The sequence below is a fragment of the Gobio gobio genome, assembly GCF_949357685.1.
Source record: "Gobio gobio genome assembly, chromosome: 21".
In the NCBI taxonomy this organism is placed as follows: domain Eukaryota; kingdom Metazoa; phylum Chordata; class Actinopteri; order Cypriniformes; family Gobionidae; genus Gobio; species Gobio gobio.
The window spans coordinates 31,744,712-31,772,445 of NC_137117.1; the positions used below are offsets into that span (position 1 = coordinate 31,744,712).

General features: G+C 38.3%; 2 protein-coding genes across 7 annotated transcripts in view; one reads left to right on the forward strand and one right to left on the reverse strand.

The window, feature by feature from the left end:
• The window catches only part of tcea2 (transcription elongation factor A (SII), 2), a 774,534-nt gene that overhangs the window by 506,356 nt on the left and 240,444 nt on the right, over window positions 1-27,734 (reverse strand). The window lies entirely within an intron of this gene.
• Window positions 1,978-27,613, forward strand: osbpl2b (oxysterol binding protein-like 2b). 6 transcript variants are annotated; one of them, XM_079802836.1, is made up of 15 exons: window positions 1,979-2,078; window positions 14,451-14,566; window positions 15,583-15,706; window positions 15,983-16,058; window positions 17,732-17,866; window positions 17,972-18,069; window positions 18,252-18,285; window positions 18,376-18,434; window positions 19,460-19,567; window positions 19,650-19,739; window positions 21,917-22,043; window positions 23,079-23,201; window positions 25,222-25,345; window positions 25,426-25,516; window positions 25,601-27,613. In XM_079802836.1, exons 2-15 carry the CDS (start codon window positions 14,530-14,532, stop codon window positions 25,701-25,703), a joined length of 1,329 nt encoding a protein of 442 aa, XP_079658962.1. In that variant the 5' UTR covers window positions 1,979-2,078; window positions 14,451-14,529; the 3' UTR covers window positions 25,704-27,613. The 6 variants fall into 6 exon arrangements, 5 of the variants coding, with proteins under 5 accessions (XP_079658960.1, XP_079658962.1, XP_079658959.1 ...); XR_013815466.1 differs by lacking the exon at window positions 1,979-2,078 and adding an exon at window positions 14,232-14,302 and having other exon boundaries at window positions 18,252-18,434; window positions 25,601-25,766; window positions 26,871-27,613; XM_079802837.1 differs by lacking the exon at window positions 1,979-2,078 and adding an exon at window positions 14,232-14,302.

The following is a 27,734-nucleotide window of genomic DNA, read 5'->3' on the forward strand; positions in this document are numbered from 1 at the left end:
TGGCTGGTCTGTCCTGAACAAATTTATCTCATAGCTGGATAATACAGTGTAATACAATGTATTTTGGATATTATGTCAAAGAGACATCAGACATCAGAGGTGGTTTCCAACACACACACACACACACACACACACACACACACACACACACACACACACACACACACACACACACACACACACACACACACACACACACACACACACACACACACACACACACACACACACACACACACTAATATTGTGTTGGCCCCTCTCATACTGCCAAAACAGCCCTGACCCGTCAAGGCATGGACTCCACTAGACTCCTGAAGGTGTGCTGTGGTATCTGGCACCAAGATGTTAGCAACATATCCTTTGAGTCCTGTAAGACCCCTGAAGGTGTGCTGTGGTATCTGGCACTGAGATGTTAGCAGCATATCCTTAAAGTCCTGTAAGTTGTGTTTGTTCAACACATCTCACAGATGCTCGATGGATTGAGGCCAAGTCAACAGCTCAAACTTGTAGTTGTGCTCCTCAAACCATTCCTGAACCATTTTTGCTTTGTGGCAGGGCACATTATCCTGCTGAAAGAGGCCACAGCCACCAGGGGATACCGTTTCCATGAAAGCTGGTTTGATTGATCCACACGGGCCAGCCTTCGCTCCCCACGTGCATCAATGAGCCATGACCCTGTCGCCGTTAGGGTCAGGGTATTCACTTCACCTGTCAGTGTCATAATGTCTGATCAATGTATGTTTATAATGCACAAGGTTTTCATTACGCTCAATAGTTTTCATGGTTTCATAGAGATTGCAATATTTGAGGATCATATAGCATGCAATCATGTCTACTTTAACTTGCTTCTCTGTACTAACTTACTGTACATTTTTGTCAGTGACCTCTGGTAATTACTGATCAATGTTATATGAATTCAATAGGCATTTCTTGGAATGAACATTAGGCTAAAATGAAAAAGGAGTAGCCTGAAAGGTGGTTCATGGAACAGGCTGTAACATATGATAAGCAAGGTTGTGCTGTTCGGTTCAATAACTTGTCAAGATAATGTGTAATAAATGACTGGAATGAGAGACAGTTATGGGTGTCGCTCAGAGAACAAAATGTATATCATATACAGTTGTGGTCAGAATTATTGGCACCCCTGGTAGATATGATCATAGATGGCTGTAAAAAATAAACCTCCATTGTTAATCCTTTTGTTCTTTCATTAAAAAAAATCAGCAAAAACTAACCTTTCATTCAAGTAAAAGAATTGAAAGTGGGGGGTAAATCACATTATGAAATAAAGGCTTTTCTCAAAAACACGTTGGCCATACTTATTGGCACCATTTTATTTAATACATTTTGCCAAGATACCAGCTCTAAGTCTTCTCCTATAATGCCTGATGAGTTTGGAGAACACCTGACAAGAGATCAGAGACCATTCCTCCATACAGAATCTCTCCAGATCCTTCAGATTCCCAGCTCCATGTTGGTGCTGCTTCTCTTCACTTCAGCCCACTCAATTCTATTGGGTTCAATCAGGTCAGGGGATTGGGACAGACATGGCAGAAGCTTAATATTGTGCTCAGTGACACATTTGTGTGTTGATTTTGGTGTTTGTTCTTTTATCAATTATTTTACTTGAATGAAAGGTTTCATTTTTAGCGAATTTTTTGAATGATCAAAAGCATAAACAATGCAGATGTATTTTTAGATATTTACCAGGGGTTCCAATAATTCTGACCACAACTGTCAATATATATAAATTAAATTAAACCAAACTCTTATATGATATATGCTAGCATGTTTATTTATCGTGTTACTTATTGTGTCATTTAAAATTAAGTGTTGTTGAGTTTGAGAGAGCAAAAGCTGCATGATAAACACATTATTGTGCAACTACAAAGCAAAAGGTCTTGCTCTGACGTAACCCGTCAGGCGACGAAATTCCCGCGATATAATTGGCCAAGAGACACGTCAATCCAAACGTCCATATCGGTCTCTTCCGGCAGTGTGTCAGCCCTAGCCCTTCAGCAGCAGCAACAGCATCATCATCCCTGCCCGAGAGACGCGAAATCCAGCCATCATCACAGGTACCAGATTGTCTTTTTTTTAAAGTAGCTCTTTGGACTCTTTCACAGCAGTAACTAAAGTTATAAAGCAATGCTTTCCAGCGGATGAAACGCTCTCAAGTCGTTACTTAGTAAGTTTGGCAGTTAGCTGCTGGAGCTTTAGCCTGTTAGCATCTGTTTACAGACTCCGGCTGCTCCTCGTAACCTAGCGAGCTGCCTAACTACACAACATTTGAGTCAACAGCGGTCACTGGCAAAACACAGTGATTTACTTACCTAAACCAGAATGCCCCCTCAAAATGCTGTCTAGATAGGAAGCTCACTAGGATTTAGGACACAGCCCTGATTTTCGAGAGTGTCAGCTGCTGAATATTTTGGTTATGAATTTTGTGGTGAAATAAAAAAACAAATATCCAGAAAAGCTTTGGTATAAGGTTGAGTTTTAGAGGTTGAAGCCTGTCGTGTTGAGTCTGAGGGCTGGTCAGCTGTCATTTCCCCAGCCTGCGTTCTCGTTAAAAGTAAACAGTGAAGGTATTGCTTTCCAGATATTTTGATATGTGTGTGTGTATTAACGTAATCTGCACCGACATGAATAGGGTGTTGTTCCCCGCGGCTTTATACACAAGCAACTGAAACAAATTTCTCCATACATGATTGAGAAAGATGTTAGTTGATCTTCTTTACTATATTATAAGACGCATTCTTTTCTAAAAAGAATTGCAGGTTTTGATCTGTTGATTTTCTATCTACTAGGATGTGTTTATTAATGTTTGACTTATTTGCATTGTCATATTGACTCATGTAGGTTTAATGGTTTTAATCTGCGTCTGATAAAAACAAATGTCAATTCTATATAGAAGTTGTTGTGCTGGTCTGTACTTTGTCCATTAGCAATGTTAAAGGGTTAGTTCACCCACAAATGAAAATTCATGGGTTGGGGTGTCTAATGCTATTTCATGCATTCTGACTTATTTACACTGTTAAAGAGTTGGATTCTCATGCTTAATATGACCGCAATTTAAAAAAAACGAGTTGGACATATGACAGTATTTCTGTGCCAAATACACTCCTTCAAGATTCAAGCAAATTTCGGAAAGTTTTTTTGAGTATGGCCCTGTATGATGGCATCAAGGGCGGAAATTCCTTGTATGGGCACTTCTCCCGGATGAGCGCGTGCACACATCAACCAGAGCGAGAGAAAGAGCGCGTCCATCAACGAGGTTCATTTGGGTTACGGAAGCCGTCGCCAGCTCTGTTATTTTGTTTTTATATCACAACATCAACAATGTCTCTAAAGAAGTGTGTTTCTGGTTGTGAGGGAAAGATAACCTTGTTCAGCTTCCCAAATAACCCAGCGTTAAGGAAACAGTGGATGCAGTTTTTTTTTCTCCGGAGCAGCAACAGAGTTCTGCAAGTGTGTTTGTTTGTTTGTTCCCTGTCACGAGTTGAACCCGCAGGCGGTGAGTGAAACTGCATCAAATGTCTGTGTTTTGTTGGCAATTGGCACGCAAGTGCATATAATGTAAACAACATGAACGTATAGTGAATCAAGTTATCCAGACCAGGGATAATGCCATGATGTATTTTGTGTGTGTGTGTGTGTGTGTGTGCCTCTTTAGCTCCGCCCACTGTACGCCGCATGAGCTCGGCTGTTTTCGGAATCTGTATCGTATCTGTCTTTTATAAATATGATAAAGCTTAAGACTCTTTGGAGATATGAATGATGCAGTAATACTCTATAGGTACTCAAGATTAACATGAGATTAGCAGAAACTGTGCGTGTTATGTACCCTTTAATGTTATGAAGCAACGAGAAATTTTTGTGCATAAAAATAATGATTTTATTGAACAATTTCATCTTGTCTGTGTCAGTCTTCTGTGCAGTTTACCTGAAGAATTTCATCTGACCATACGTGAACAGTGTCGGCCAATGATAAGCCGGCGACTGACGTATCTCTGAAGCGTTGGACTGTATTTTACTATGTCAACAGCGTAAGAGTCTGACACAGACGTGAAGAAATTGTTGAATAAAGTCGTTATTTTTGTTTGTTTTTTGCGCACAAAAAGTATTCTCGTCACTTCATAACATTAAGGCCTGTTCACACCGGGACGATTTTCGCTCGCGTTTATCGCGACGTTTAACGCCTCGTGACTAAACAAAGGGCACCAATGTGAGTGTACACACCGACGTGCAAAGCGGCAGGCGTAAAACCGTCATTTAAAAAAAAAAAAAAAACGACTCTGGTTCGTTTTTATATTTTGACGTGGCGCATTAAAAACTGGCCGACCAATGAGATCGGCGCTTTTGTTCACGTGCCTGGAGCTGCTGAAGTGACAGTAAAACACGACTTGGTGGCGCTCAAGCACAAAACGGTCTTGCCGAGCACGCATTGATACGACGAAGAATATGTCTATGGTTTTGGCAAGCACGTAAATACTGTCTCTCTTCTTCTTCTGTGTGACAGAAGCGTAAAGTGCCCCAGCACCACCTTGTGTACCGGGAGCGCATCTACTGAATTCACTCTGCGCATCGCCAGTGGAAATCGCTTGGGTGTGAACACACAAGACGCGCCGAAAAACGCTGGCGATAAGCGCGCGCGATATTAGTCCCAGTGTGTACAGGCCTTTAAGGTTAAACCACTGTAGTCACATGGACTATTTTACGATGTCTTTACTGCCTTTCTGGGCCTTGAAAGTGTTAATTAAATTGCTGTCTATGGAGGTGTCAGAGAGCTCTCAGATTTCATCAAAAATATCGTCATTTGTGTTCAGAAGATGAACAAAAGTCTTACGGTTTTGGAACGACATGAGGGTGAGTAATTAATGACAGAATTACAATTTTTGGGTGAACTAATCCTTTAAAGTGGGTAAAAGGGTTGAGTAATGTACAGTGGAGTTTGCCACCTGGACTGTTGAACAGTTATTGCTTGATTTCAGTTCCTGAGGTGTTATGTTGTGTGTAACTTGGGACAAGTCGGTCGACAGGTGTAGATGAGTATCAGGTAGGGTGACCACCATCAAACAAACCAAATGTGGGACGATTACTAAGTTTGTGTGGGACAATGTGGGACATGTTACCAACACTAAAACATAACCTGAAATTGTTGTATAATCTTAAATTCAACATCACTGAGCCCAAAGGCAGCAGGCATCATGCAGATAACTACTTTTGAAACAGTTCTGACCAAGTGCAACTAAAATCCAACTAAATAAATAATGAAACAAATAAAACAACATTAAATTAGTTAATCTTATATATATATATATATATATATATATATATATATATATATATATATATATATATATATATATATATATATATATATATATATATATATATATATATATATATATATATATATATATATATATATATATTATTCATTTATATATATATATATATATATTATTCATTTATATATATATATTCATTTATATACAGAACTATCCATTCGTTTTCTGACAGGGAACACATAGAACAAATCACCGCTCCACATTTTGATTGACAGCCGTCACAACCTACCAGTGACCGTGTTTACTCCTTTCTTTTCAACCATTGGATATGGTTTAAAAAATGGCTTTTGTATTTGTGTAAGGCGGGATGTTACTTCTGACGAAGCGCTGTTAAATATAGGTGAAAAACGATGCCGCAAAAATAATAAATAAAATGCTTTCTTAAAAAGGCAAAAGAACGCATGCATGTTTTCTCAATATGATCATTAAAAGTCAACAGACTGGTGAAAATGCGGGACATTTTCTCAATATGCGACATGCGGGACAAGGGGTGAAAATGCTGTGCGGTACAACGCAAAGCGGGACAGGTGGTCACCCTAGTATCAGGCCACATTCCAGAGAGTACGGCAAGGTGTCACTGCTTTGTTTTATGTGCATGCACATGGAGATTGCCAACACCGCTTTGACTTGCTAACTAATGTGTCATTGTCAGGTATGTGCATGCACCTCTCCCAAGCAGACCACATTCCGAAAGTGTCAATGAAACTGTGTGTGAGCAACGCAAGAGTCTGTGATTCCTTCCACTTCTGAAATCTTGTGGGTGTTTGTGTGTTTACCTACAGTCACTTTATTAGGCAGTCATGACCTTTCGGGTATTGCCTCAACCTCCTAACCTTCACAAATGTGAATCAACAAATGCCCATCATTCATTATATTCTATACATCCCCTTATGGCTTAATTTAAGCATTTTGGTAACCTTTTTTTCTTTTACTGATTAAAGTGAGTCCCATGAAGAAAGAACCATGAAATCAATATTGACAATTCTTATTTTTTTTGTGTAATATTGTAGTATTTATTTTAACTGGTTTATCCATGCACTTTATTAAAGCTACACTGTGTGATATTTTCCCCCATCTAGTGGTGAAAAGGTATATGACCATCCAGTGAATTTTAGTTTCTGTTCCTCTCAATTCCGATTTCGTTTCAACTCCTACGGTGGCCGATTTAGTCCAAGATTAATATGGCTTCCAGTTCGACCTCGTCCACATTCGACACGGTGCCTGTGGGATATTCTGTGCGCAGTGGGATGGTTGGAACTCAACTGGCCTAATTATTCGGCTAGAAAGAACTGCAGCTAATCCAGAGTGAACTTTGATGATACTAATGTTTATTCAGTCATCCAATTGCAAGGCATAAACAGGTTTGCGTGGATATGTACATAAATGTGGTTTCTGTGAGAGAACAAATAAGGATGGTAAATATACATACAAAGTTAAGAACTGTATAACTATACTTATACGTTACATTTGTATAATGTAACCGTAAACCAGAGCTTATTGTACCATATATAGGCGCTAAATGCAGCTGCATTAAAAGGAGCGGAGCTGCCGCTGCTAACAAGCGGTGTCCGGTTACAAAAGTGTGTGCGCCGCTTTAACGTTAGCACTGCAGTGCGCTCTGTCTGTATAACAATTGTTAATATGCCGATCAGACCTGATACATATTTCCATCAACATACATTACAAGCAAATATTTTCTAAAAACAAATAAACATTGTTGATAACAAAATAACTGAATGATTATTCAAATAGGTGAGCGTTACACTATTGTATGTTGACACAAAAATACTTCTGAGGTGACATCAACTGAATTACGCGATGACACGCTCTGAAACACATCTACAATGACAATAACTATTATTACTTACGGAATTATTAACGCACAGAAATACCACACAAGGAAAAACAGACTTGAGGAATAAACAAGCCAGGAAAACTCCGTATAACTCTGTTACTGGACGCTGCTGAGATGAAAACTCTCTGCACATGCACCAGACAAGTCTGAACAAGTTGACGCGCACATGCGCGAGGCAGAGAATTTTGTACAGTGCCATCGAGTATTAAAACCGGTTAAAACGCGAAAGGCGAAGCTTGAATTTACGGGTATGTCCCTCTTTGGCTAATATACTTTCAAGATGGAGGGGCAACATGGCGACCACCGTTAGATCCCATTACCTTATGTATTTTCAATGGCATATTATAAACTTACGAGAATACTTTATTACTTGAAAGAAGTAAATGTACATTAATGAGCACATATATTTTTGAAAGAACTAAGTGTTTTTAGCTAAGAATAGACTAAAAAAGTTACACAGTGTAGCTTTAAAGCCGCACTAGGTAACTTTTGCTCTCGGGCTCCCCCTACAGTTGTGAAACAGTATTGTCCTCTACTACTGTCGTAAACGGTCACTCTACATCAGGGGATGCATCGCACGTGCATTTGTTGACATGACAACTATGATAGCCCTGAACTCTGCAGGAGTTCACATGCAGGTGTTCTGCTTGCGTCGCGTGTGAAATGTCTTCATCCCAGGTACAGTGGCATATGTTTCAGCATGTCATATGAATACAATTTCATGGGTTTTATTTTTTTCAAACGCCAAATGATCGCGATGCTCACGTTTACAAGCCAGCGTCATTATAGTAGCCTAGTCTATTGGTTCCCGTTTTACAGAATCTATATGATACTTCAATTCAATGTTTGAGTGGTAGGTAATAACCATATATCGTCAATATTATAATATCAAGCTACCATAGATGAATCTGCAAATTTGAAAAATCGATTTGCATTAAAGCTTGAGGAAAGACAAATAAACCAATATCACAGACATGTTAGGTATCCTAAAATATGATTTTGTATGTATTACGTATTTACTTGCAAGAATGTAGCCCCTCCTCCTCCAGCTCACGTCAATGAGCAAACGCTGGCCCAATGTTGATCCTCGTCCTGCCTTTAATCCGATCACTTTCTCGTTTTCTCTTTTTGCTTTCCTCAGACAAAACCTTTGCTTTCTTATTTTTCTGTGCTGCTTCGGCCATGACTATAACATCCGGCAAACAAATGATTTGCGAGCGATTTTTTTTTTTTTTTTTTTTTTTTATTTATTTATTTTTTTTTATTTTTTTTTTTTTTTTCACGCACGTCCGAATTTAAGGAAGTGGGGATGGTGGTGGAAGTGACGTATATGCCGTAAAGCAGTCTAATTTTGTAGTTCTTTTTGTTCTCGGGTTACTACCCGAAACCCGAAGTTTAAAAGTACGATTAAAAACGATACAGACCCCGTCAGGCTATGGCAGACGTGTCATTCAACCTATTGTAAGTCGATGTATCATCACAAGAGTTTTGAAAATATATTATGAAGGTTGAAAAGTTACCTAGTGCTGCTTTAAAATTCATGTGCCTTTGTAAGCCTTTATCAAAACTCTCCCTCCCGCTTACAGTGACATCTCTTCTTCTCTGATGACATTTTTACTGGCGCAAGGGCGGGACAAACTGTCACTCACATGACATCACACAGCAGTAGCCAACCACAACCATCCAAACAATTCCCGATGGACAAAACCAAGTCCATCCTACTTCTTTTTTTTTCTTGTTCGAGAATCCGTTTCACTATACGTCAGAATAGGGAAGAAAACACTATTGCGAATTCTGTTTCATGCTAACTTTAAATACATTAATTTCAATAAATGCACAGATAAAATCTGCAGATTTACCCCCGAAGAAGTGCAAAAAATGGCTGCTTCTATCTGGAAAGCCCTTCACATCTGTTCTTCTTTTCCATTCATAATTATTTATTTTGTGTGTGTCCCATCTGTTGCTATTTTTTGCCAGGTTCTTCATTTGTACCGTTCTGTTCAAATGCAACAGGACCCGATTGTGTGCTGGGTCTTGTAAGACACCACACCTGCACCCGAGTCTGTATTTTTCATGCAGAAACATATTGTGCCTGGTTATCAAGTTGCCACGGCACCGGTATTCGGTCATCTCTGATTCCGTTCTGTTGCTCCCGGGAAGGCTGTTCGCAGATCAGAGATCATTACTGTAGCACAACACAGTGTCTCGGGGGGGCGGCTGAGACGTCTGTGCAATACTTGAACAAAACTGCCTCCATCTCTATATTATTTTAACAGTTTAACTGATTGCAGAACACTTGTTTTCCCATGTAGGTGAAAGTGCATCTGAGATAATGTATCAGATTCTGTTGAAAACCTTGAGCAATACTGTCTCTATCTGGATTTGTCTGTCTTGTTTGATTTCAGGGGACTGATAGTGTCTCCTGTTGACCCTTTGCTTATTTTGCTATTGGCTCTAATGTGTGTTTAAGGGGATAGTTCAACCACAAATCTCATTTCTTTCATCGCTTTCAAACCTTAATGACTTTCTTTAATGGAGGAAAATGTCTCCATTTAAAGGTTGATCTAATTTCTCAACTCTAACAATCACAACTCAATAATCCGGTTGCCATGGTTGAAAAACGGCTATTTAAAAAGCCGTTTGTTGCATATGCATGGGTTTTGATTGCACTGTTGCACATCTACCTCTACAGTGGACACTAGTGCATACATTTTTTTTTTCTCCAAACCAAGATGTCAGAAATGCCCAGTTGCTCCAGAATATTATCCATCCATTCTTTCTATCCTAGATTGGGGTGGGAATCTTAAGGCACTTAACAATTCAATCCGATTCCGATTCTGGGAGTATCCCAGATCCAATATGATCCAATTCCCAAAACGATTCTTAACAAACATTTTTGGTAACTAATTATCCTGCTGTGCAAATACATGAAATTTACATTTTAACCAAAATTGGAGCTAATATGTGTTTTGTTTTTAGTTAGAATATAGTTAGAATATAATATGTTTGACAGTATTGCCATATTAAAAATGATTATGAAGATTTCTTTCAATACTTTTATTTTATTAACAGAGGAGTTCTATTCAAGATTAACAAGCTCTAATGAAACATAGTAAGCCATACAATTGCAAAGAACAATCATTAAGAATAAACAGTTCTCAATTTACAACTGTGACAATTTTTCAGTTTCTTTAGAACATTTTAACAAAAAATGTCTTTAAAGCAAAAAAAAATCTTTAAAACATAGGCTAATGCAGAAGAAAAACAACTTTAGCACTCGCTGAGAAGCCAAATTCAGTGTGTGCGCATAACATCTCAGGTGTTGAACCCTCTCACCGGGAAAAGTGTCCCCACGGGTGCGACGCCCCTGAGCAGGTCGTAGTTTGTCCATTTTATCTTAAACGAAGCCAATTCACCAGCATACGAATGTCCGCCTATCAATGGGTTTTTCTGTTTGCGCGCACAGTGGTGAGGTGGCCGTTTGAATTGAACACAGAATCGATTCTGAATCGTTGGATAACAAATCGCGATGCATCAACCTTTTCTCCCACCCCTAATCCTAGAAGACTCTTGCAGTTAAAAAAATATTGAGTATTGATTTTAGATTGGGACGAAATTCTGATTAATCATCTGTCCATTAAATTGGACCTCATGCATCACCAGCTATTTCAGCTACAATTCATACTATTACTGTGATGGTGCGTTCACACCGGACGCGAATGAAGCGTTTCGCGCGAGTGATTTACATTTTAAGTCAATGCAAAGACGCGAATAGACGTTCTGCAGCACGAATGACTGTTGTACTTAAAAATACTCAATCTGAAGTAGCTTCTTTTTGGTTGTAAATAAATCTATTTGTGTTATTAGAATGTAATTTGCTTTTCAAAAAAGTAATCTGATTACATTATGCATGCTACTTGTGACGCCGTTAACCCCAACACTGCTCTTTTCAGATGAGATTGAACGCTTGATCGCTAGTTGTTTTCCAGTCTGAAAATGTCAATAGATTTAACGTAGAGTTCAGTCTGAAGTTTTCTCTGAGAGAAGAGCTACAGTAGAAATACATAATCAGCTAATCAGCAGAATTATCAGCTAATAACGGGTAAATCGACAAAGACTGGAGGGAGCATGAGCGTTTTCTACGTAGTCTGAGTTGGGTTTCCTTTCCACGGAGTTGTACCTCCCCCAGATATTTGATGAGTCACATCCTCATGTTCTGATATCAAAGACATGCAAAGTTCAACTTGTATGAAGTTCTTCTCCGTCTGCTGGTCTAACAGGAACAAACTCTATTGAGTTTGCAATAATTGAAGCTGTATTATATTTTTTGTGTATATTTTGTAGTTTTCACATAATTGTAAACCAAAAACGCATACTGTCCACTACAAAGGGACATCTGAAAATCATCTTTGAAAAATTTGTAAAAAAAAAAAAAGCTCAGGTCTTGTTTTTTATGCCCTAAAAGTATATAAACACATTGGGGGAAAAAAACTTGACTGAGGTTGTCATAATTCATGCATGAAAGGGTTAAGATAACATTCCACACATTCACATGATCACATCCCTTTTCTGCTATGAAACCGACCGCCGGCATTTTTTGAAAAACTGTTCATGTTAAGAGTTGCTGTGACCGTGACAGAGACCGCTGTAAGTTGTCCTCCATGCTGCAGTTAGACTAATTTCCTACTCTTTGATTTAATCATGTGTCGTCTGTGTGACCTGACCTTTGCCCTTTAAAAACTCATAAATAACCTTGTGATGGAAGCGAAGCGTCGCATGGTTTGGGTCATCAGAAACCAATTAGACCTTGCAAAATGGTTGAGATGCTTTTTAATAGCTGTTAGAAACTTGTGAACAATATGTTGGTTTATAGGTACAAGGAAATATGGCTGTCAAAATATTAGAGTTTTAAATATTTGTCAAATTTAAAATAAAAATCCATAATCGAATGCAAAAACGGTGCATTCGAATTTTAGGTGTGCGTCAAGGCAGCATTATCAGTGGCACTTGAGATCAGTTGTGACCATGTTGACGGTAGATTTTGGAACAGAAGCGAAATACAATACGTTAATCTTCCAAGATTTATAATGTGTTGCTAATAGGGCTGCACGATTTGGGGAAAATATCTAATTGCGATTATTCTGGTTAAAATTGCAATTGCGATTTATTCTTTTTTTTATTTTTACAAATGAAAAGTGTGTGTATATAACATTGTGTTTACATATTAATATGGCTAATAATAATTATGATTATTATTATTATTGCTAAATAAAAATAAGAAATATTACTATTACAATAACATTTTCATTATTACAAATTTAAAATGGCTTTTAAGAATAAATATAACAGTATAATAATAATAATAATAATATTTATATTTTACAGAAAACTTATTTTACAAAAAATGATGGGTTACCTGTTAGTATGCAGACAGCCTATGACTAAAAATCATTAGAAAGGTCTAAGGATTTATTGTAAAAAAATATATATTATAAAAATCTGTGCTTTTTATCTGTGATATTAATTTCTTAAAGTCTATGACATTGTAGAAAAACATATGGATTGTCATATGAATTTATTTAGAAATATTATTTTTCGTATTTTCTACCCAAATTCATATTCGTTTAATTCATATTGGAAGCCAGAGGGCGCCCTCGAGCAGAAACTCCAAATTTTCCTCAGAGAAGTAATCGTTTTCAGGAAATCCCTAATGTGAAGCTCGCTCTGTAGGCTGAATAAAACAAAGAATGAAACGCTTTGACTGATTAAACATGAAGATATGGTGCATTGAGCTCTTCAAGCCTTCTCGGGTATTTTCATAATAATAAATTATTCAGTGCTGATTGACATTCTGTGATAAGAAGCCACATCAGCTCGACTGACGATATGAAGTGAGTTAACCTGTTATTAAACGTATTTTGTTGGACAACAGGTTTATGAACGCTTCACATTACTAGTTTGTGAAGATGTTTGACACTTGTTGCTTTTTCAAACGCACGTTATAAGCGACTCAAACTCGCAGTGCTTTCAGACGGAGCAGCGCTTATTGATCACAGAGACACTGGGCATTTATTTACTGGTAATTAAAATCGCAGCCTTTTGCTCTTTCATAATCGCACAACCCAAATCGCGATTGCGGTTCGATTTCGATTAATCGTGCAGCCCTAGTTGCTAAGATATTGTGTGTGGTTGCTTATTTGAAGATGCTCTGGTCCCCACTTAAGTCATTGGCCATCAGAAATCTAATAGCACATCTCTTCCCAAAAGGCGTGCAATTTTAGGTATCAGTCACGTCCATAACACAATCAATACAAAGTTTAATAATTAGGGCTGTGGACCCCTAATCCAAAATATGAGCCCGAGTAATAGTGGCACTTTGCTTCGCAAGCTGAATTGAATTGTCAAGGTGATTTGTCATCATATGAAAGGTATTTCCTAAAGTTGCAGAACGGTTGGTGGCACTTGTCTATAGAAAATGTCTAAGGTTTATTATTAAGCGAGTCGACTCATTGATTCAGTGTCTCCCGTGGCTCTTGTTTGCATAAACGTTTTCTAAGAAGTCATGATAGTTTAAGAAAGATGTGAACCGGGGAATTTAGAAATGGGTACTGCTTGATTTGTCTTTGCTTTTCATGTTACTTAAAGACTTGAGAGTTGTCCTGAGGCTGTAATAAAACCGCTAGTTGCTCTCCAGTAATCTGTGCTCGGGGAATTCATTGAGCCTAAATGGTATTCTGCTAGAACAGACCCGGGGAAGACATTCAGAAAGCTTTCTTTAATAAACTCCTTAATGGCTACATAAAGTTGCGTAGCTGGCTAATAGACTTAAACCGCGCTAGAAGCGTTCCCCCAGGTATTGTCTAGGCTGAGATAAAGCCGTCGCAGTACAGGTCTGTCACTCCGCTTACACTCTTTGGAAGAAGATAGTCCAAAGTTCAGTTCTATATCAAATATGTTGCTGCACACAAGCCCATGGGAGGAGACCTGCGGTGGCTCCACCTCTCGTTTCAAGAGCAGCCGGCTAGTTTCAGTCAAACGTGACAGATGAATGGATGCATGAATTAACTTAGGCTCTAAGATCATTGGAGGAAAGGTGAATGATGGGATTTTTGTTTTTCATGTATGGCAATTATCAAATGGGCTCTCAATACGCCATCTTAAAACTGTTGTAAGGTGTATCGTTGAGAGTTGTTTTCTTGTTCATGAGGTTTTGATATGGACTATTTTTTGTCTCTTTGCAGGTGTCCCTGTTTCCAGAGACAAGAAAGAGAAAGAGAGACCATGTTTTAGAGACCTTGTGCTGTCATCCCATTCTCTACAATGAACAATGAAGACGAGTTCTATGATGCCGTCACAGGTGAGAGATGTTTTAAAATGGCACAGGATGGTTAATCAGAAAGAGTAATCGATAGTACGATTTTAATAAAGTGCCTGTTTATGTCTACTCGTGCTGCTTTTGCATTGTAACCAATCGCATACATTAATTTATTGCCAATGGATGAATATTTGAAACCAAACGGTACCTCTAAAATTTAAAGTCCTAAAGGGAAATAACTTTATCCATGTAACGGCACCTCTGTGACACAAGCCCATCCAGAGCTGTCGCGTGTCATGAAAACATTGACGTTCTCTCAGCGCTGTCTGAGTTAACACACAGCAAGTATTAAACAGCTGTGTTTTCTGAGGACGATCTCATTTATCCCCTATTGTGAGTGTTTTGGCCACTGTTGACTTTGGCCCTCAGCCGTGTGTGTTTATTATGACAGAACGGTCGCAATGCAGCGCGCCAGTCTGGTGTCGGCTTACCGCAATCTGTTGATAACTTCAATTATGTAGTTCTGCGTTCAGATGGTCTGATGGCTTCTGTCACTGCGGAGATGAAAATAATGTAATGAATAAATAAACAAGGCAATATGGACTTTGGCAGGTCATTGTGCTGGAAACCTGAAGCCTGATATCAACCAAGTCGCTCATATCAGGTGGTACAATACGTGGAGGAACCACATTTTATTCCATGTTATTAAATACTTTATAACTGCATGTTGATATCAGACATACAGAAGATATTTATAATTCTTCTGCCTTTAATATATATGGTCTTTTGTTAAAGGCACTTGTATAATACTTTTTCAATGTTCTTTTTATTATTATTATTGAACATTTTAAAAACTTATTTAAACACCAAGTTTCAAAATATTTAACTCTCTTTTCTACTTTTTAGTGTCATATTGTGATATGTTTTTTTTCGTTTGTTAAATACTTAAAAAAAAAAATTAAAGCCTGTCATCAGCTTTAAAATAATTAAAATAATTATCAGCATCAGCCAGCTGTGATTTGTATATAATAATAGTAATGTGCTTGTGTGTGTCTCAGGCTTGGATTCAGACGAGTCTTGTGAAGGCACATCAGAGGCCAGTTTTAAAGACGCTGTAGTGTATGACGGTGCTCAGAAGAACAATGGAGCAGTTCCTCAGGAGAACGGAATTAAGAAGCGCAGGTACAGCCAGATTCCAGTGCTGTGACCCATATACTCTTTTTATTATCCTCTTTCTCTCGCTCTCTCTCTCTCTCTCTCTCTCTCTCTCTCTCTCTCTCTCTCTCTCTCTCTCTCTCTCTCTCTCTCTCTCTCTCTCTCTCTCTCTCTCTAGATTTATTTTCATCTTATGTTTACAGTTCATTTATAATCTGTGCATATTTCTAAAGTCAAACACATCAGTACACTTGAGAGAGTGTGTGCATGTTTATGAATAAGAGTGTTCTTCTGCCCTTTTAGGTCGTCTCTTCCTGCCCCTATGTTCTCCAGAAATGATTTTAGTTACTGGAGCATTCTCAAGAAATGTATTGGACTGGTAAGGATAAATAATAAATCATTTTAGCAGCAAGTTTAGCATATTGCTTTGAATGCATAAAGAATGGGTCAGCATGGTTGACTAGCTGATTAATGTCTATTAGTGACCTTAATACAGTCACCATTAAATATTTTAGTAATTTGAATATTGCAGTGTTTATTATAATTGATTGATCCATTCATGTGCCCTCGTGATCTTTAATCAAAAACATTATTTTCTCTTCTCTGATGATATACATCACCGGCACGAGAGCGGGGCAATAATAATCCCTCACTTCCAGCACCTGTCACTCACATGAGAGTGCAGCTATAAGCAAATGACAACGATCCAATCAATTCGCAAAGGACAAAATCAAGTCCAGTCCCACATTTCTTCTCTTTTTCACTCTGATATACACCATACAATAGGGAAGAAAAGGCCATTGCATTTTCCATGTCATGGCAACTTCAATATTTTTTTTGTTTGTATTTATTCTTTAAAGGGGTTAAACAACATCTTGGAGAGGGTAAAATTGAACAAATTCCAAATTGGGTGTGTTGTGATTTATACCGGTATTGACGATAATCGTGACATCCAATATCCAAAAAAACAGTATCTGGTTGACATCCCGATGTGCAGTAGGTGGCGGTCTTGCACCTTAACGCTCATAAAACGCAAGCAGACACCGTGCGTAACTGCTCCCTTTTTAGTCCAGAAGTGTCCGATAAAAACTTATGAATTATCATGTTTACTTCACATATCTTTTAGGGAGCAGTATTTTTATTCTTCTATTTTTACCCAAATTAGGATGATGTGAGCATTATGGAGGGAGCACTAAACTCTCACATGTAATTTTTTTCATTCATACATGACACCGGAGGGCACCCTTGTGCAGAAAGTCCACAAGTGAGACTCATAGCAGTAATACAACTTATGACGTTCCAGGAAATCTAGCTATCCCTAGCTGAATAAAATGCAGAGAGAGACATTTTGACTGATTAAACATAAAGAGAAGTAACACACCATTGCAACAGTATATGGTTTTTCTGTGTTATTCAAGCCAACTCTGGTATTTTCATAAGGATAATGTATATTTATAATGCAATGCCAATCGACATAGCCTATATAACTGTTTAACATACTATAAAATAATATAATTTCTGCCTCGTTCTGTGATAAGAAGCTACATCAGTTTACAGAAGGAAGTTGTTTTAAACTGGTTGCCATTAAGTGTAATTGTTCCTTTTGTATGCAATGGTGTGATTCTTTAAAAAAAAAATATATATAAACTTGACTGCCTTATTTTTTCAAGAGTTCTATAGATGTCGTGATATATTGTCATTGTGAATTCTTTTAACCGCGATAATCATGTAGTGAAAAATCTGATATTGTGACAGCCATAATACAAATCCTCTCACTTTCAGCAGTAAATTAAGAAAATTTGTGAAGTTAACAGTTTAACATTTTAAAAAAACATATCTCAAGTTGTTGTACTCCATCCAGCTGTTTTTGAATGCAAGAATGTGTCTTGGGGCCTCTTAAGAAACATGTCTGATCACTGTCTAATGGACATAACCTTAAAGCAGCGTTCCTAGAGCAACGAGTCAACTAGTTTGAAAATATGTCGTTTTGCACAACTTGTAAAGATTGGTCTTTTGGTCCTGCTCAGCCTGTTTGACTGTGCTGTATTCTAGGAGCTGTCCAAGATCACCATGCCCATTGTGTTCAATGAGCCCCTGAGCTTTCTACAGAGAATCTCTGAGTATATGGAGCACACATACCTCATCCACAAAGCCTGCTCACAGAACGACTCTATAGAGAGGATGCAGGTGAGACCACACACACGCACATTTGGGATGCAAGTATATGCAGCACAGTTTTCTAATACAATCCGGCCTTTTAATTTGACATGCTTTTTCTGTCTTGCTCCTAAGACGGTAGCTGCCTTTGCTGTGTCTGCAGTCGCTTCTCAGTGGGATAGAACTGGAAAACCTTTCAACCCGCTTTTAGGAGAAACCTACGAACTCACACGGTAAAGACGCCAGCAGAGCGTTTAATCACAAACTACGCTGATAAGATTTGAGGATGTCGATAAACATTGGTTAGATCAAAATTGCTCTAAAGGGAAACTGTTCTTTGTCATTTATGTAACTCTGCTTCTTCTTCCCCTTAACGCTTCCTTCCTCTACTCTTGTTGGCTTCTCTTTTACTCAGAGAGGATCAGGGTTTCAGACTGATCTCAGAGCAGGTGAGTCACCATCCGCCCATCAGTGCGTTTCACACTGAGAGTCTGACAGGTGACTTTGTGTTCCATGGCTCCATCTACCCCAAACTCAAGTTCTGGGGCAAAAGTGTGGAGGCAGAACCTAAAGGAACCATCACGCTAGAGCTTCACAAGTGAGTGTGCCATGTACAGACCCTGATATTGCCAGATATATAAACCATAAATAAACCAAACACAAAAAAAGATAGATAGATAGATAGATAGATAGATAGATAGATAGATAGATAGATAGATAGATAGATAGATAGATAGATAGATAGATAGATAGATAGATAGATAGATAGATAGATAGATAGATAGATAGATAGATAGATAGATAGATAGATAGTAGGGCTGTCAAAAGATTAATCACAACCAAAATAAAAGTTTGTGTTTACATAATATATGTGTGTGTGTACTCTGTTAATTATTATTTATATATAAATACACAAACAAGCATGTATATATTTAAGAAAAAAATATTATATATAAAACATTTATATTTATATATATTATAGGTTCTATAAATGTATATACAGTATATACATGCAAATATTTCTTAAATATATACATGAATGTGTGTGTATTTATATAATAATAATAATTAACACACATATATTATGTAAACACAAACTTTTATTTTGGATGCGATTAATCACGATTAATCTTTTGACAGCCCTAATATATATATATATATGTATAGTATATGTATGTATGTGTTTGTATCATTTATATGTTTGTATAATTTATATTATATGTAAATATAAATATTTTATATATAAAGAACACAATTTTTATATTATACACCGTTCACACACACCTTATGTAAACGGCGGTGATTTTAATCACAATTGATCGTTTGACAACACTATTTTATATACATGCATGCATACATACATGTTTTGTTTTTTTTTGTTTTTTGGTCATATTAAGTATTATGGCTAATTGTTCTTGGGGTTTTTTTTGTGTACATCAACTGCTATTTTTGTGTTCGTCGAAAGGTTTATTGATTGGGTGAGGGAGATTTTCCTTGTATGAGTCAGTGGTAACCCTGTTTGATTTGAGAGCAAAGTGTTCTGGGGTTGCTGAGTAACGGCCTGCTCACATGCCTGTGTGTGTGTGTGTGTGTGTGTGTGTGTGTGTGTGTGTATCCTCACAGGCATAAAGAGGCATACACATGGACGAACCCTTTTTGCTGTGTACATAATGTAATTATCGGTAAACTGTGGATTGAACAGTACGGCAATGTGGAAATTGTCAACCACAGGTAAAGTTATGACGACATATCTATCCTATTGTGAATTCACATGGATATATTTGAATGATTAGTGTGATATTTGATTGCTTAGTACTGGAGAGAAGTGCGTGCTGAACTTTAAACCATGTGGGATGTTTGGAAAGGAGCTGCACAGAGTTGAAGGTTACATCCAGGATAAGAGGTGAGATCCTGACTCTCACTTTTCACATTTTACTGGACTGTTTCTATAAACATGATCTGTTTAAATTAAGTAGAACATGTATTTAAGAAAGAAACTTTTGTAGCTATAGTGATTTTAAATGTAATTTCAGCCAATGTACTAACACATAGCAGCATGGATAAAGGATCACACAAAAGAGCAACATTATCAATTTCATAGAAATACACTATCAGTCACAATTTATTTATTCTGTGAGTGAGACTGTCCAATGACAGGGGGTTACTTGAGGGGCGTTTGCACCGGGTAGTTATAGAAACACAGTTATAGGAACTAGCCACCAGGGCGGTCCCCCGAGTACTACATTTCCCATAGCGCCATTTTCCTGGTTGCATTCGCACAGCCAGTAGGAACTCTGAAGTGAGGTAAGCCGGTCAACAGCGACGTCTTTTTAAGTGCTGCATTCAACAATGTCAACAACTGGAGGAGCTGTTTTTGTTTTGTTGTTTCGTGATAACGGAGATGGAATGTAGACGTAGAAGTAATTCAATTGAAAGAGAAAAAAGAACTAAATCTCCTACGACAACTTGCAGTCAGTGCTACATATCATCGAGGCTGAGAAAAGAACAGTGTGTTTACATGGCTTTTTAAAAATGGCAGGTCCCAGTGTTTTGTATTGCCTTTGTTCGGCCAATCAGCGTACACTTGCGTCACTGGTAGTTCTTTTTGTGCTCGGTTAGACTCTACTCTGAAGTAGGAGCTAATTTAGTCCCCCCTCCCCGCCCCAAAAGGCGTTCCAATAACTAAAATCATTCCCAGTTCCTGCAGTGCAAACACGGCAAAAATGGGTAAAATGGGTTGTAGGAACTATGAAAACGTTACTCCAGTGCGAAAGCTCCTTTTGAAGTTGCAGTCATCTGGTCAAATGAGGTGACCCATTTCATGTTCAATTTTATTAGGCTACTGACATGACTGGAGTCATATAAGTTCTATTCATTTTTGTAAAATTGTTTTCAATGAGATAAGTAATGAGGACCTTTTAAGATTGTAAAGATTAGAAAGCAGTTAGACACCTTTGATACCCATGACATGTGGCATAGTGTTAATAATTAAGGTACGATTAAATCTCTGGTGGTGCCAAGTCACTTTTCTGTTGGTTGTAGTACATCCAGCTGTATCAAGAACTCCATCACGGTCCCATTGGTAGTCATCGCTTTGGCGAGTTGCAAATGAGCAGTGATGCAATGTTGAATGATTAATTTCTGGTTAAAAATGAACGGTTTGCTACTTTTTTTCCCCCTGTTGATGCAAATTTATGTCTGTGTGAATGGCCATTTAAATGGTTACTATAGGCCTTGACATCAGTGCCATCTTTGAAAGCGAGCCTGGGAGGGAAAGACATGCGTCTCTTCAGTGGGCTGTTCTGTTATTTAATGTGTTTTTGGATTGTTCTGCTGATGCAACGCTGCAAAAATATCTTTCCAGGGAGTTTCAGTTGGCAAAAAAAATTCTAAGAGTTCTAGGAGCTTTATACAGCTTTTACAGCGGATGCCACTGAAAACACGGCAAGTCTATCTCTCACAGCCTCGCTTTCACACCTGCCATGGCGCTGCTTTGAATAAGGTCTATGGCTTCCAGAAAAAACTATTCTGAGATATTTAGAAGGACGACAACAGCATTGCTTGATGCAATACATGTGAAAGTGTCTTCACATCTTTGACTAAGGTAAAAAACACTGGCTAACAGAGGATCGTGACATACAGACAACAAAGCCTAGCCAGTAATCATTCAAACTTCAAATTGCCCTAGATTATTGTTAATGAACAATAAATATACAACATTATGACATAATGAGGAAAAGCATTGTCTTTTAGACAACAAATGTATGAATAATAATAAAATAAGCTGAATCAAAATGGGAATCTGACTCAAAATAGATACAGGAAGTATTTATTCCCACATCCGTTTATGTCTAAACTTTATGAAGTGATGATCTGTCCGCTTACCATTGAACAGATATAAGTGCTTAAGAATGAACATATGTTTAGCCTGCGAAACAAGCTTGCTAGCTAACACCGACCATGCCAACATTTCAATGGGTTTAAGAAATCTCCTATATTTTATTTCTCTTATTTTAGTGCTACGTTCCTCAAACTGGTAATGATTGCCGTTTTTCTCCTCTACATGTACTTTACTTGCAGTAAGAAGAAGCGCTGTGTTATCTATGGGAAATGGACGGAGTGTATGTGGAGCGTCGACCCACAGGTGTACGAGGCCCATCGGAAGCTCGAGAAGAAAGGAGCGACGGACAGTAAAAAACAGAAACAGGTGTGAAAAGATTTCAGCAAGGCAAACCGTTGACCCCTCATGCTGCTTTAACCCCTCATCGCTATCTTTTTTTATTTATTTTTTTTAAACGGAAGCAGCTCTCCTCTCTGTGTTCATGTCCAGGTAACAGAGGCGTAGGCTAGTATCAGTAGGTGTAGACGTGTATAATTATGTGAACAGCCGCATCTGTAGTGATTTAGGCACATGTAGAGAATAATGGAATGTTGTTTTAGGGTTACCGAACTGTTTGCATTGGTGTGTGTGTGTGTGTGTAGTTTAAATAGGTGCTAATGTATTTACAGAAAATCTGTGTGGGTGTAGAGAGAGCAGGTGTGTTAAAATACTCCTCATGCCTCAGAGCTTTGCCTCAGGTTTTTGTCAGTTAATTTGGGTTATTTAAACACGTGTCCCATTATACGCCAACACACCCAGTTTATGGCCATGTTTGACTGACACATCTTGTGTGGGAGCTTCTGTGTTTCTGCTGCATGGATTTCTACAGTGTGGCTTAAAGGGACGGTTCACCCAAAAATAAAAATGCTCACAAGCAACCTCATGTCGTTCCAAACTTGTACGACTTTCTCTTCTCTGTGGAACACAAATATTTTGAGAAATGTCCGTTTTTTTTGTTTTTTTTTGTCCATACAATGGAAGTCACCGACACCAACACTGTTTGGTTAACAACATTCCTAAAACTATCTTCTCTTGTGTTCTGTAGAAAAAAGAAAGTCATAAAGGTTTGGAAAAAGTGCTGAGTAAGTGCTTTTTAAGTGTTTAAAGATAACAAAACGTGAAGCCAGGTGACATTTATTTTAAATAAAGAAAGCCCAAGCTCCCTCTTCGATTGGAGATGCCACTTGTTTTGATATGTTGTCTAATACAATGAAATGCATACATTAAGTGTGACTAAATTTGAGGGTCACTGTAAGTGTTTATGCTTTTCCTGTCTGTGGTGAATCAGTGTTAAAAATGAAAGGGTGTTAGGGAAGGTTATTGTCTTGTCTGAGGGATTAAAATATGCGCTTGCACCAACAGGAGGAGCCAGAAGCTGTCAACGAAGATGCCGATGAAATGCCTGATGTACAAGAGACTGTGGCAGTGGTTCCTGGTAGCACATTATTATGGCGAATATCATCTAGACCGCCTCATTCAGCAGAGGTGAATCTCACACACGTTGTTATGTTCATGTACAGTGACCTGAAGGGGCACACACACACACACACACACACACACACACACACACACACACACACACACACACACACCCATGAAAAAAAATTACACCAGCTGATGATTTCTTTTTTTATGTTTTTGAAAAAAAAAGGTCTCGTGCTCAGCAAGGCTGAAATCATTCTAATATGCTGATTTAGCTCAAGAAACATTTATGATTATCACTGTTGAAAACAGTTGTGCTGCTTAACATTTGCTTGGAAATAGGTGCCTTTTTTCAGGATTCTTTGAATAGAAAGTTCAAAAGTCAGTTTGTTCAATTGAATGCATAGAGACTGAAAACCACGCCCACCGGGGGGGAAACAATCCAACGCTCTCCATTGGCTTATTGCGTGAAGTGGCCTCCTTGTTATTTCTGACTTGTACCAAAAAAAGAAAAATGTCTAAAAGCTGATATGTGACAGTGTACAGCAAACAAGCTAAACAAAACCATAACCAAAAACCCAGAAGTTTGTATAAGCTGTTGACACAAAAAATGAGTGTTTAAGGACAAAAAAGTGGATACAGGCAATTGAGAGAGCACGACACAGAACTATCCCCACTAGAGGGAAATGTAATCAGCGACAGGAAATATACTACAACCCCAAATCAGAAAAAGTTAAAAAGAAGAAAAAAAAAAGAAGTGATTAAATTTACTTTGACTTGTATTTCATTGCAGACAATATGAACAAAAAATATTTCATGTTTTATCTGGTCAACTTCATGTCATTTGTAAATATGCATCCTTTCCTGTCATTCAGACCTGCAACACATTTCAAAAAAAGTTGGGACAGTAAAGCATTTGCCACTTTGTAATGTTGCCATTCCTTTTCACAACACTTAAAAGACGTTTAGGGACTGAAGACACCAAGTGATGAAGTGTTTCAGGTGTAATTTTGTCCCATTATTCCTGCAAACAAGTCTTAAGGTGGGCAACAGTACGGGGTCTTCGTTGTCGCATTTTGCGCTTCAAAATGCGCCACACATTCTCTATTGGAGACAGGTCGGGACTGCAGGCAGGCCAGTCAAGTACCCGTACCCTCTTCCTCCGCAGCCAGGACTTTGTAATGTGTGCAGAATGTGGTTTTGCATTGTCTTGTTGAAATATGCATGACGTCCCTGGAAAAGATGTCTTCTTGAAGGCAGCATATTATGCTTCAAAATCTCAATGTACTTTTCAGCATTAATGGTGCCTTCACAGAAGTGCAAGTTACCTTTGCCAAGGGCACTGACACAACTCCATACCATGACAGACCCTGGCTTTTGGACTTGTTGCTGGTAACAGTCTGGATGATCCTTTTCTTCTTTGGTCCGGAGCACACGGCATCCATTCCTCCCAAAAAATACCTGAAATACTGATTCATCTGACCACAGTACACGTTTCCACTGTGTGATGGTCCATCCCAGATGCCTCCGAGCCCAGAGAAGTTGACGGCGCTTCTGGACACTGTTAACATAGGGCTTCCTTTTGGCAAAGTACAGTTTTAACTGGCATTTGTGGATGTAACTACGTATTGTGGTACTTGACAAAGGTTTGCCAAAGTAGTCCTGAGCCCATGTGGTATACTACTATCATATGTATCATATATTCGCCTGTCTCCACTTTTGTCTCCTTAAACACTTTGTTTTTTTTTTGGGGTCGACAGCTTATAAAAATGTATTTGTGTTTTTAAGCTTGTTCGCTGTACATTTTGTCACATAACAAAAAACAGAACAATGTCTAAAAGCTGATATAAGTCAGAAATGACAAGGAGGCAGTCTCACGCAAAACAAAGTCAATGGAGAGCGTTGGATTGTCCCGTGCACGCCGGTGTGGGCGTGGCCTAAGTGCACTCTGTCTCTATCCTAGCTGAGGATTAAAGAATTATTTTCTTTAAAAAAAAAAGAAAACTGACCCCACATTTTTAAACCTAGTTTAAACATTGTTAAACACATTTTAATGGTGGTTTACCCCTCTGTTCACTTCTAGATGTATAACTTCACTAATTTTGCCATGACACTGAATGAGCTGGATCCTGGCATGGAAGGACTGCTGTCACCAACAGACTGCCGCCTACGGCCTGACATCAGAGCCATGGAGAACGGCAACATGGGTAATGACGCAGCCCTACAGCGCCCCCTGCTGTTCATACATGCAAAAGACTAACATTAAAGCTTGTGTGCGTTTGTGTAGATGAAGCCAGCAGAGAAAAGGAAAGACTGGAAGAGAAACAGAGATCAGCTCGTAAGGAGCGGGCCAAAGATGGTGAAGAGTGGTCCACAAGGTTAGTACTACTAAATGTTCCTGCTTTTTTATGTGTGTCTGGGATTGATTATATGCCATATTTTAACCCCTCTGGCTTTTTTAGGTGGTTTCAGTCAGGCACAAACCCATACACGGGATCACAGGACTGGCTGTACACTGGCGGCTACTTTGATAGGAAATACACAGACTGTCCTAATATCTACTGATGATGAGGTGCAAGTTCAAAGGGCAGAGCTTTCGTCACCTCCTTCCTCACAATGCACCATATTGTATCCAACCGAAAACAATAGTGCTTATGCTCACATTAAAATTGTGCAGCCACCATCTTAAGCATTTACGTTTATGATCGTGCTTATTGAATCGCCCTTTGGAAGCATCTTCCCTCACATCTCATCGACCCTGTAGGTTTTATCAATGGAGGAGAGCGTCGAAACGGCAGTAGAACAGCTCTTGAGCGTTCAAGCTTCTCATCAGAGCTCCAGCTAGTTGACCATCAATGATGCTGGAGCTCAATGTAGATGTCGTTATTTCACATGAAGTCACCAATAAAATGTGACTGAGTTGCTTCGGCCGTGTTCCATGTACAGTAGGCGTTTAACATTATAAAACAACTAATTCCAGATGTTTTGAGTTGGGCTAGCACTGAGCCACCTACAACCTCTGATCCAGCTGTACATAGAGCGTGAAGGTGATCAAGCATTAATTACAAATCACGACAGTTATGTTTAGTGAATGATGACGAATGTGAATAATGAACTCAGTTTGGGTGTGTGTGTGTGTGCGTAAAAAGCTATCGATTTTGTTTTAATTGGTACAATATTTTTCCGTTTTCAGATTCAACTCTATGCGAAATATCTTCATGCGTTCATTATGGTGAAGCGTTTTAAAAATGTCCTCAAAAGCTCTTTTTCTTTGTTTTGTTTTGTTCACTTTGTGGTTCCCGCAGAGACTCATGGGATGTAAAATAGGCTGATTGTACTGACTTTGTTTAACAAGTTAAATCAAGCTCTGTTGACATATTGCAAATGCACAGTTTTTATAAGGTATCGGTGTCACACTAAATTGTTCAAGCACTATCCATTGAATTTGTTTTATGAAAAGTAGGGTGTCGTGGGTTGTTTTATCCATCAGCGTTTGCATTTGTTATCGCTGCTCTCAAACATAGACATGTACACTGTGTATTTGGGAATACGGACTAAATCTATGCAACCCATCAAACTGCACAAACGCCCCATAATATTTCAGTCTTCATGAACGTATGGAATGGCAGCTTATGTAAGTGTAAATATAACGTGCATCTCCTTTTGAGAGGTTATTTCCTGCCTGTAGATGCCATGAAAAGTATTTTCCGATCTAATCATATTCTCATTCAGACCATAAAAGCGATTCCTTTCGTTTGGAGATGATCTGAAGTCAAATGAGCGGCTTTGAAGCACAGTGATGCCCCAGTTGCTGCTCTTCTCAAGTACACAAAGGCGTTTTCTTCCCCACAGTGCCTGACTTTGAATGCATCCGTTAGTCACTAATGCTTAATCTTAAGCTGTTTGTTTCTAACCACCTTTCCACTCGTTTTAAGTACTAAACATCAACAGGAATGTCAAAATGTAGTCACCATTTGTTAGATTCACACCTGACATTCAGTACACTACTTGTTTTGCATCCTTTATTGTTGTCTGTTCCTTCATTAAATGTACATTTGATCATTTGAAAACTAGCGTTATGAAACTAATATTCCACAATTAAACTATAGATTTTATTTTTATGCGGCTTTGTGTGAGTTCATTGTGTACGTGGAATGACTAAAGCGTTCCTCTTCACTGTATGTCGTATTTTCAGTGTACGAATGTCTGTATGTTCCAAGATGTTGCACATAGATTTCTAGCAACCATAAGCACATAGCTCTTATTTTGTGCAATGATTTATTTTTATAGTATTTAATTTGTTTTGTTAAAAGGTGTTAAAAGGTATTTAACTGTGAGATGAGGCTTCTACTTCATTTTTGAACAGTTTGCTTTAGAATTAAAGGGGATGTCATTCTGGTGAGAACAAATTCTACTAACTGAAATTTTAGTTTGAACATGTTGATTCTTTTGGAATAAAAAATTGACATTGATAACCTCTCTCTCTGTTTCATTCCTTTGAATGCTGGAAATCTGCAATACTGCCTGGGCATATAGTGCTGTGGAAAAGTTTTTGTGGTTTAATATTATTATTTTATATTTTACAATATTGGTTGC